Source organism: Taudactylus pleione, unplaced genomic scaffold, assembly GCF_031769625.1.
Source record: "Taudactylus pleione unplaced genomic scaffold, aTauple2 ptg000959l, whole genome shotgun sequence".
NCBI classification, from domain to species: domain Eukaryota; kingdom Metazoa; phylum Chordata; class Amphibia; order Anura; family Myobatrachidae; genus Taudactylus; species Taudactylus pleione.
The window spans coordinates 909,451-921,711 of NW_028285360.1; the positions used below are offsets into that span (position 1 = coordinate 909,451).

General features: G+C 42.6%; 1 protein-coding gene across 5 annotated transcripts in view; it reads left to right on the forward strand.

Moving 5' to 3' along the window:
• The window catches only part of LOC148473161 (transcription elongation factor A protein 3-like), an 87,274-nt gene extending 78,262 nt beyond the window's left edge, over positions 1 to 9,012 (forward strand). For all 5 annotated transcript variants that reach the window (XM_088459971.1, XM_088459973.1, XM_088459972.1 and 2 more), the window contains 2 exons: positions 6,924 to 6,995; positions 8,572 to 9,012. In XM_088459971.1, coding sequence (XP_088316097.1) covers positions 6,924 to 6,995; positions 8,572 to 8,580 — 81 coding nt within the window. In that variant the 3' untranslated portion in view covers positions 8,581 to 9,012. The remainder of the gene's footprint in view (positions 1 to 6,923; positions 6,996 to 8,571) is intronic.
• The last annotated feature ends 3,249 nt before the right edge of the window (positions 9,013 to 12,261 follow it).

Sequence of the window (12,261 nt, forward strand, 5' to 3'; positions counted from 1 at the left end):
CTCTCAAGCAACTTTGCGACACCTCACCACACTCTCCAGCTCCGCTCCTCAGCGTCTCTCAAGCTCTACTGTGCATGTGCAACTTCAAAGTCTTTTTTCTTTTGCCGGTATACCTCTCCTGTTCTTCACAGTGCCAACAAGTGCCCACCTCCGGTATTACAATGTCCATACATGTTATACCCCTGTTGTCTATAGAAGCATGGGGTATCACATCCATCTATATAGGAATATATTGTTACTTAAAGCATTGAGGGGTAGATGTATTATAGCGGCACAGATTGTGACACTATAACTGTTTCTGTTTCACCTCTTTACCAAGGCGAAGCATGAAGCACTACCGATGAGATGGATTAACATCTCATCTACCGAAGAAGGGGAGTGAAAACTTCCCCCTCCAGTGATCCCTGCCTGAGTACACAGCACATCAGCCTAGATCTGATGCGCTGTGTCTCACCTCCCTGCCGGCTCCACTGGGCATGCGCGGAATCTGGCAAGCATCGCAAGATCCCTCGTGCAGCCCCAGGACTTGGCAGCCGCCGCAGCAGGGACAGTGCTGTCCCTGCTGTGGTGATAGGGTAATGACAGTTACAGCTGTCAATATCGATAGCTGCATCTGTCGGAATGGTCAGTGCGACTGACCGATCATACATTGCTCTCAATATCAGCGCTGCGATCTTGTAGATAGCTGCGCCATTAATTACAGGGGCACATAGCTCCCCTGTCATTTAACGCCTAACCCCCAATAATACATGGGGGAGAAGCAGCATCAGCGCACATAACGTGCTCTGATACCACTTCTTTCCCATATCGACAGTTAATACATCTACCCCAATGTGAGGAGCCAATTTAGCTGGACTTTTGTGTCTCCATCAGTCTGTGTAAAAAGTCCTCTTTTAGAGCAGCGTATCTCGCAGTACATGCAACGAACAACAGTTACCCAGGGCTTTTGAAATGAACCTATACAAAACTGATATAATGATAAAAGAGAATGTACACACTGTATGAACCAAGGCCCTGATTCAGAGCCGGACGCTCTGACAGAGCGCTCGCTCTGAATCAGGGCCGTCCTTCTGAATTTTAGAGTGGCCTCCTGGCCGCTCGTATAGCTGTGGGTGACCACCCACAGCTATAGCGAGCGGCCAAAAAGATGGTCGCGATGGTCAAGACCATCATGACCATCAGGCTTGCGACGAGACCCTTGTGTTAGGGTCTCGTCTGCCGCAAGCCCCGGAGTGCTTTCAGCTCTAGCAGAGCCAAAAGCACTCCCACTGACATCACTTGTGATGTCAGTGGGGCTGGCCCCAGATGGTAGGCGTTCCCATGGGAACGCTTCCGTCTGGCCAGCCACGCCCCCGGCACACTCACCAAAGGGGGCGTGCTGTCACTCACCATCGACAGCCGGCTCCCTCGTGCGCATGCGCACTGGGCCAACATCGACCCGCTTGCGAGCGCTCAGCGCTCACGAGCGGGTCTGAATCAGGCCCCAAGCCTCCATTTAAAGGTTGCAAGCCACGGATAAAAGAAGGGAAAAAAACGAAAACAGTGCTGTGTTCATACATTGGGTATATGAAGTCAGTATCATTAAACTATTCAATACTTAAAAAAGAAATTTTGCTACAGATATGCTAAAATTAATATAGTTTAATAAATCATACATAAACAATAAAAAAGAATAAATCAAAATAATAAAAAATATAGAAAATAAAGGCAACCAGTGAATGATAACATAAATATCTACACATATAGGCATATAAATCCTCTATCTAAATAGACAGCAAAACACTGTGGCAAATGACAAATGCATTAAATGGCTTAAAAAACCCAATATATAAATAGAGACAATGGAGTTGATATATCAAGTAGTGTAAAGAATGAATATGTGGACCAGTGGCCCATAGCAACCATTCAGCTCTGAGTAGTATTTATAAAGTACATTCTATAAAATGACAGGCAGAAGCTGATTGGTTTCTCTGGGCAACTTCTCCACTGGCTCACACTGGCACAGCAAAAGAATATAGATTACTAGACCAGTGTGGATCTGTTTGGTTCGAGACACCCTGCAGCAGTAAAAAAAAGAGGTATGCCAGTCTCACTAAAATCCAAAAACAACAAAATGATACTGTTCTGGTGTGTCCCAGTCAAAACAACACAGCTGTATTTATTAAAAAGACAATAAAAATAACATAATAAAATATATCTGTATAGCAGATTAGCTTCTAAATCATATATAGCAGCTCAATGATATTGTAACTGTTAAACACACAATGGTAACTTATATTGCAACATTGTCCCAGTCAGATACAAAGTTTCATGTTTCAGAAATATCTATTACAAAAAACCTGCATAACAAAATCAATCAATAAAGCGGCTACATGTATGCCGTAATTGCAGCCAATATTGTTAATCCAGTACTCGATTTAAAGTCCAATATATTAGTGATAAACAATCCAGACATAAACCACGGCTTGTATCAGCCGAATTTACCTCCTGAGGTTCCGTTTTTTTATGCATCAGTTATTATTAAATGAAAAGTGCATGTCCGACAGATTAGACAGGTTAGCCAGATAGGGAAAACTTACTGTGTTCCTTCAATGGTTGTCTCACCACAGCTGTGGCTTTTCATTTAACCATAACTGACGCATAGAAAACAGAAACTCAGGAGTTAAATTCGACTGATACAAGCCGTGGTTTATGTTATCACTAATATATTGGACTTTTAATCGAGTACTGGATTAACAATATTGACTGCATTTACGACATACATTTAGCCGCTTTAGGCCCGTATTCAATTGGAGGCAAAAAGCCGTTTTCGCGTGTTTTTGGCGGAAACTTTTCACCGATGACGTCATTTTGCTAGGTGGAAAAGTATCGCCATATTCAATTTGAAAGACTTTCTGCTTAGGCGGAAAGTTAATGCAATGTAATAGGCGAAAAAGTTTCGCCTAGGAATAGCAGGCGGAAAAAAGTGCAGAATTGGGGTTTTGGGGTGCAACATTGCAGGAACCCCCGTGCAAACTTCAGACAGTCCCCCAAAGGTAAACTGTGTCAAAGAAGTAAAAAAAAACACTTAAGGACACCACAAAAAATCACTGGGGTGAAAAAAAAATGTTCGAGGACAAAGTTATAAACTAGCAAACTTGACTCTGGGGGGGCCCCAAGTATTCCCCAGGTGTTTTTTTCATTGCAGGGGCTTGCAGCAGGTGCAACTTTAAAATATGCTGGCCCCCAAATTTGCTGGGATAAGTTATTTTCTGCAAAAGAACCCTCCAGAATACTATTCTTCACCACTTATACAAAAACGCTATTTAGCAGCTATTGATCCCGTTTAAAAACACAAAATACCTTCAGCAAGCCAAATCGGGGGGTATCATAGAGAACCCCCATGTCAGAACATGTTTTGGGGGCTGTCAGGCTGATTTCCCCAATTCTGACAGTACTTTCCGGTTGTTTAAGTATCGCCGGGTCCCGTTTTTGCCTACTTTCAAATTGGATATGGGGATAAGCGGGCATGCGCGCGATACTTTTCCGCCTGCAAAATATACGATTTAGGCTAAAAGTCTGCTCAAATTGAATACAGCTCTTATTTTGTTATGCAGGTTCAAACTTTGTATCTGATTGGGACAATGTTGCAATATAAATTACCATTGTGTGTTTAACAATTACAATATCATTGAGCTGCTATATATGATTTAGAAGCTAATCTGCTATACAGATATATTTTATTATGTTATTTTTTTTTTTTCTTTAATAAATTGACTTCATAAATACAGCTGTGTTGTTTTGACTGGGACACACCAGAACAGTATCCCTTTGTTATTTTTGGATTTTAGTGAGGTTGGTATACCTCTTTTTTTACTGCTGCAGGGTGCCTCGAACCAAACAGATCCACACTGGTCTAGTAATCTATATTCTTTTGCTGTGCTTCTTAATTAGTTGGCACCTTTAAATCAAATGGCAGCAAGTAGCAGGCTAAGGTAATCCTCCAAAACTAGTACCTGCAGTATGATGATAGAGAGATTTGCACTTACAAGACTGCAGTAAGCCATGATTGCTTTGCAGGCCATCCGCAGAAACAAACATTTTTTTACCTATTTGTAAAATTAAACAGATTTACTCACACACCGTGCCGCATGAAATATTTTGTCAAGAAATAACTTGATGTCAGGGTAGGCAGGGGAGGTAGAGCCTACCCTGTCATACTCCTGAGATTTGATACAAAAATGATTAGAATAATACAAAGAAGATATTTATAACTTATAAACATCTTTGTTTACTGTAATCATTTTGTATAGCTAACACTCACCAGTTTTGTGGAGCTCCCTGAGACTGCAGGGAGACGAAATGAGGCAGCAACAGCTCAGCCTCACTTCTGTATAGTCAGACACTGCTTGCAGAGCTGGGGGCGGGGCTACAACATGGGCAGTAAGCTGCACAGAAAGATTTACACAGTGATCTGCAGCCCCTTAGCATCACCTGAGCTGCGTCAGACACAGACAGCAGTAACCTGCATCCAGCCTACAGCTCAATCACGGCTTGCTGAAGTCTTGTAAGTGCAGACAGTGGGGGATATGTATTAACATCTTGATAAAGAACATAACATTTCTGGACCTGCTTCGTCCATTATTGTGGTGAAGCAGATTCTGACACTTCCCAGATGTATTATATATAATTTGATTTGCCGAAGAGTGAGATGTTAATTCACCTGTCCGGTGAATTACACTCTCCCTCTTTCGGCACTTGACTGGCACTAACACTGAGTCTGCACATTTGCCGGTCAAAACTTAACAGCGGCACCCGCAGCATTATTTTGGAAAACAAATCTTTATGTATAGCCGGCGGTTCAAATCTCAACAGCAGAAGACCGGCAGGAGTGAAAATTCCGAAACTACAAAAGGTAAGTATAACTAACCTTTTTTTACCCCCTAACCCTAACCCTCCCTTAGGGGTGCCTAACCTCTCCCCAAGTGTCCAACCCTAACCCCCCTTTAAGTGCCTAAACCTAAACCCCCCTTCCCCACAGCCTAAAGCTAAGTCTCCAGGGAGGGGTGCCTAACCCTAACCTCCCCCCGGGGGTGCCTAACCCTAACCCGCCCTTCCCCTAGCCTAACCATAACCACCTGAGGGAGTCCCCTCCGGGAGCTGGGTGTCGAGCTCCCAGCATAGGTCTAATGACAGGCATCGGGATTTCGACGCCTGTCATTTGTACCTTGCCGGGATTAGACAGTCGGGAAGCCAGCGGTCGGGATTTCGTCCAACGGCTTCCCGACTGCTTCCCATTCCGACAGCCAGGGACACTGCTGTGGTGCGGCAACAACAGCTGCAGCTGTTGAAATCGATAGCTGCCTTTGTCCTTTTGCCTGTGCCACTAACGGTTCTTACATTGCCACACCACTTCGGTATAGCAATGCATAGCACCCCTGTCATTTTGATCACTTCCCTGCATTTTTATTTGAAGGGAAGCGGTAACTGCAGCACATACCATGCACAGTTACCAAAATTACACCTATCACCCCTTCATACATCACCCTCAGTGTTACTCTACACCCCGCTGTCACCATCAAACATGGGGTATACTACTTTGGAAGGACTACTCGTGACCCCCGCGCTGCAACTTGTTGGCATCTAATTTAAAGGTACAGACTAATTAAGGGCAACTGATTTCATACAGCACAAGACTATTTCTGAGATACAATATCTATATGAACTTCTTTTTGGATCCATCATTTGCTGCTATTTCAGGACATTGTCATTATTTATATATTTGATTTTTAAGCCATTAGATTTACTAAGCCCTTTAATACATTTGTCATTTATCACAGTATTTTGCTGTCTATTTAGTTTGCGGATTTATTTGCCTATATGTGTAGATATTTATGTTATAATTCACTGGTTGTTTTTATTTTCTATATTTTCTATTCTCTTGATTTTTTTTTTATCGTTTATGTATGATTTATAAAGCTATATTCATTTTTAGCATATCTGTAGCAAAATATATTTTTTAAGTATTGAATAGTTTAATGATACTGACTTCATATACAGTACCTATTGTATGAATGCATGGCTGCTTTTGTATTTTTCTCTAGGATTTTGCATGTAATTATAGGGCATTACTGATTTTACTGTGATGCATAAGTGTGTTTTAGTTGTGTAAATGGAACTGAAATTTGTAACACAGTGGATACAGTGGAAATAACTACTTTTACAATCAGTCCCTTGTTACATCTACAGCATGTACCAAAAGTAGAATTTACCCCCGTTGGCCCATATTCCATGGTGAACACCTGTTAGAGTTCCATATCATGGGTTAAAAAATCCTGACTGATTTGTTCAATCAAATAAAAACCATACTGTACATAGCGCTGTTCTAGACCACTTTCAGCAAACCTGGCAAATGCTGTTCCAGACAACCTACTGGGTCATTTATACAAACTTAGGTTTACGGATGCTAAAACTAATCCCTGTAGTACCCCACTTATGTTCCATCTTACTGCAATAGGTTACATTTATTTCAGAAGTAAATGTTTAGTTATCTATGTTTAAAGACTCTGTGTGATAAATTAAAAAAAATGCAATAGAAGTAATATAATGTAATATAAGTTTTATTGATAAAACATTTGGGGAGATTGAAAACTGTAACTGTCACCAGGGCCAGACTGGTCATCTGGCACTCCTGTCAAATGCCAAAAGGGCCACTGGCCTAATGGGCCGGTCCGGACTGAAACCTGGTCGAGCAGCTCTGCCACCCGGAGAACTGCTCGGCCAGGATACTGAGAGACGATGTGCGGCAAGGCCATACCCATGTGCGGCAAGGCCACGCCCCTTTGTGCAAGCACACGTGCCTACGCTGTGCGCACAGAGATTCATGCCAGGGCTGATCAGGAGCCCCAGTACATCTCTGACTGTCACTAACTTAATCCTTCTAGGTGCAGACGCGCAGTGCAGATGAGCCAATGACAACTTTTGTGTTGTGTAACGAGTGTGGGCATCGCTGGAAAGTAAGTAATCCACACCACTTATTGTCCCAGCACTCAACTCTGTATTTGCCTGTCTGTTCAACCTCGTTCTCCTTATGTCATTAATATCTGTCTACCTACCACTAATTTATTGTACCATCATATGGCTCTGATATCTATTTCTGATCTTCTTTGGTGTCTTGCACTAATTACATTCCTATTTTCTATATAGGTTGAGTCTCCCATATCTGTAATTCTGAAAACCAAAATATAAAATATTCCAAAAACTGGAATATTTTGGCACAGCCGTGATGTCATGACGTGGCCTGCTGTCATGACGTCACTAGTATCCATGGGCAATGACTAGCAGCGTGCCCCACCCCCCCGCAGCACACGCCAGATGCCCCGTGACACTCACCAGACCCCCACAGTACCCGCAGGACCTTCCCTCCTCCAGCAACATCTGCCAGACCCCCCTCACGACACCCTCCGGAGCCCCCTGTGACACCCTCAGCACCTGCCAGACACCCCTGCGACACCCGTCGGACACCCCCCCTCATGCAGCACACACCTGGCCTCCCGTGACACCTGCCGGACCCCCCTCCCAGGTATTCTGAAAAACAAAATTATCCAAAATATGTGAGACTCAACCTGTATCTGTATACTAAAACTGAACAGATTTTTTCATATTTGGCTGAACATGAAAACACAAAGATTTTCTAACCCAGTGTTTTTTCAAACTTTGTCCTCATAAAACTCTAACAGTGAGTGTTTTCAAGGTATCCTCAGGCAGTGCTGTAACAGGGGGCAGTGTGCCCTGTGACGACCCCTGAGCACTTGACGGGTCAGGGCCGCCAGCAACGGGAAACTCTGAGTGGTTGTACAGGCTGCAGGGTATGTGCCCAGAGCATTCAGGCACCCTGCTAGCCAGATGCAGGTGCTATGGGGCACCGCTTGCACACCCCAATTAATACCACCTGTAGATACAGCAGGGGCTGCTGGCATCCCAAGGATGCTCTGGGCAGCTCCACAGGTTGCAGGATGCCTGCTTGTAGTGTCCCTTGGATGATTTGGGATGCTCTGCAGTAGGGCTAGTAGCTGCCGGGTGCCATTCTATGCACCCTGCAAGCCACATGCATGTACCGCGAGGCAGCAACATCCCTACGCCCTATGTACATTTATTGTGTTAGAGTTCCATGAGGACCGAGTCTAACAATCACTTATCTAACCAATCAAGAAATATGCAATACCTACAGTATATTAGCATCAGTACTAAGAAGCCACTGATTACTCTGTGATACCATACAGTGTAGTAGACACGGAAAGAGGAAGAGTAATGCCGAAACCCACATTTGAAAATCTAACAAATAATTCCATTACAGTCCATAGGACAGTCTACTGACAATGTACAGTTAGTAACAAACACCAGCATTCTTTATAAATATTCATTATAAAACTTTGCACTCCCTCTGTCTATCTACCACTTCCAGCTAAATATCTTTACAAATTATTAGCCGTTGGTGTCGCGGTCCTATAGACTGTATCTCCTATTATGTTTGTCATTCTCTTAATAACTTGTAGTTGTTAGCGCTCTAAACCTTTTCTCTTTATCTTGCAGTTCTGTTGATCTGTGACTCCCAGTGTCAGCTATAAAATGCTCTACTTTGATCCAGCAATACCCCAGAATTTTAAATTGTTTCTCTCATTTTTATGCTTCTATCCCCTCTTGAATCCAGTATTTCTCCTACAGGCCCACACCTTACATTTTATATATCCTAGAGAGACTTGTGTTAAATAATATTTGTAGATTATCATCCAGGGCATATGCTTCATTTAAAAAATTCAAAACTTCGTTTTTAGGGAAGGGTTTTTCATTGACATTTTTGTTGGTGTCACTGTTTCTATTAAAGTGTTGGATGTCTGTATTAGTGAATACAAACACGTTGTGCAGTGACTAGTAAAGGTATATAAATCTGTCGCCAATGAGATCTATATGTCTGTATTTATCTCCTACAGATTGATTTAGGGCCATATGTATCAAAGCTTGATGTGAGATAAAATTGTGAGATATATATCACCAACCAATCAGCTTCTAACTTACATTTTGCAGGCTGTGTTTAAGAAATGATAGTTTGGAGCTGATTGGTTGGTGATATATATTTCACAATTTTATCTCACATCAAGCTTTGATACATATGCCCCTAAATATGACAACTATCTTCAAGGCATGTAAAATACATATATTTTACATGCCCTCTCATTAGATTGTAATCTCCTAGGAGCAGGGTCCTCCTCCCCAATGTCTCACAGCCTTCTTCTCTAGCACTTCTATGACAGCCTTCACCTTCAGAGCTGTACTGTGTATGGAGAATTGTGTTGCTAATTGTTACTTGTGTTCTGTTTATATTTTGGTTAATGTATTGTAATGTAATGTTCTGTGTATGCTTTACTGTATGTACGGTGCTGCGGATCACTTGTGGCGCCCTATAAATAAAATGTAATAATAATAATAATAATAATAATAATAATAATATATGGTAAGACCAGATATTAAAATTGATTTATTTACCCCATACCTAACTGCATTGTATATCCATCCTCACATTAAAGTCCCTACACACTTAGCGATATTTTACACGATTTGCCCGATTCCGACGCATCGTGACCACAAATATGCCCAAATCGTGAGTGTCTACTCACGATCACGATGCCGATGCACGTCCCCACTGATCGTACATCGCATCTTCAGATCTGCTGTGCTGTAGGGCAGATTTGCCGACCTCAGTCATGATGCACTGGAATAGTTAGGAGGCACGATAGATCGTTTGTCGCATTGGACAGTTTTTAACACCAAATCGTGCCCACGACTGCCCGGGAGCTGCTGAGGAGAGTTCAAGGGGAAATCGGACACAATGTCGGATCGTGAGCACATCGCCAAGTGTGTAGGCACCTTTAGAGCTGCATGTTATGTGCTGTTTATTTCTGTATATACAATCATCACAAACAATCAGCCGCTTGAGATCTTTGGTAATAAAACTGTTACAGCCTATCGAGTTATTGTTTTGTTTTGTTTTGTTTTATTTAATTATCTGGCACTTGAGAACTGTGTTAAGAGAACAGAGTCACTTTCTCTTCCTGATAGAAAAGCAACAATGCTTTTATAGTTGCAAGCATTAAAATAGCATTATTTGTTTTTAAATACTCTTCTTTAATTTTATTTATAACAAAGATCCAAGTAGGGATAATTATATCCAATATGACCCTAGAAAATAGGAATAGGTGACAACTATGCTATTATGATGACATCAAATAATTTGTCAATTTGTCACTTGTCCAATTTTAACATCTTGATTGCCTTCTATGAACTAATTGATGAACTAAGCAACCCTTACCATATCTCCCTCACAATAATTGGTACAAATTAAAAATTGGAGCAATTGTAAAGATAATCAATGTTATTGTAGAGACAATCCATTTTAATATTATCAACTTAAGTCACAGGTTACTCTTTTTGAGGAATTGTTGAAGCTACAAGGCTTATTCACTTTCTTTATGTTTAGTTTTAAGGTACACATATTTATATATCAAACAAGGGACAGGCAGATCTAGATCTTCTTATTTGCAGATTTGCTTGGTGTATGCAAGGAAAGTTATTATGTGTGTGTCTGTTGCATAGAACGACACTGAGTTGGCTAAAAACATCTTGCAGTACTGTAAAATAGGGGATTTTGCCATAATGACAGAGGGCCCTCTATTATGGGTAAATTTACTAAGATTCGAGATGGTCCCGACTTTCAAGGAGATTAATCTCGCTGGAACTCGCCAAAATTCGGGTGATTTAATCCCTTTTTTTTTACCAAATTTACCAATAGGCGATTTGAGGCTAAATGAGTTTGCCGATGGTGAAGCAGAATGAGACATCTCTCCCGAGTATCTCGTTTTGCAGGAGATTACTCACCCGAGATTGCAGTGTTTTCTCTCTTCAAATCTCTCCCGAGCTAGCAGCCTGCACATATTAGTGAGATATGTGTTGGCTACTTGTGTGTTAAGACTTGTAAAAAAGGGTTAAATGTTATTAAAAAAAATTACGTGAGGTCCTCCCCCCAAAAAAGACTAACCAGCCCCGGGCTTGCCAGCCAGTACTGATTCTTAAAGTTACAGGGAAAAAAATGTATAGGGTTCCACTGTAAATTTAAGAACCAGCACCAGGCAGCAGGGACAGAGCTAGTTTTAAATATAGGGATAAAAAATTGGCGTGAGGTTACCCCTATATTTAAAACCAGCCCTGGACCCTTTCTAGCGGGGGAATGATGCCACAGCCAGGGGTGCCCTTTCACCGGGCCCCCCAGCCGCAGCATCAGTCCTGACCGCTATTCAAGTCAGCCCAGGCCAGGGATCCTTGGGGAGTTGGGGACCCCTCCAATAAAGAGGTCCTCCTCTCCAGGGCACTCCTGGCCTAGGCTGATAGCCCGGGGCTATCCCCGGCACCCTAGGGCAGTGGGTGCCTGGTTGATAGTGTATGTGTAGTGTAAAAGAAATGTAGTTAAATATTGTCTTTAGTTGTGGAACAACAAGTCCCAGCGAACATCCCTCGCATGCTGGTATCTGGAGAACCACATGCGGGGCATTACGGGCCCGCTGGCACTTGTAGTTCCACAACCAAAGCAATACGGAAAAAACACAACCACCACTGTGACAGTAAAATTTTATTAGAACATACATGCACACTCACACTCACATTCACTATCACACTCACTATCACACATACTCACCTAGTATCCGAAGTAATCCATAGGGGTATCTATAAAAAAAATCCATACTCACCTCTCCTATGCGTAGTTCATGTCCTCTTCTCCAAGTAGGCATCCAAAGGGTTAAAACAAAAAAATGGGTGTTCCTGAATCCAGACTGAGCCAAGCTATGTGTTTCCACAAAGCTTTACTCCACGCGAATGACTAGGACACACATGGGCCCCGTCATTGAAGGAGCCGCCAGCCAATCAGCGGGCATCTCCGTCGGAGCAGCTCACTAATTGGCTGTATGCGGTCAGCGAGACTCCCCATAGACTTCTATGGGGAGGATTCTCCATTGAAGTCTATGCTGGGAACCGCAACATTGTATCTACTGCTGTACCCACAAGGTTAATTGAGGTTACCCTTGTGGTTCCAGCAATAGATACAATGTCGCGGTTCCCAGCATAGACTTCAGTGGAGAATTCTCCCCATAGAAGTCTATGGAGAGACTCGCTGACCGCATACAGCCAATTAGCGAGCTGCTCCGACGGAGATGCCCGCTAATTGGCTGGCGG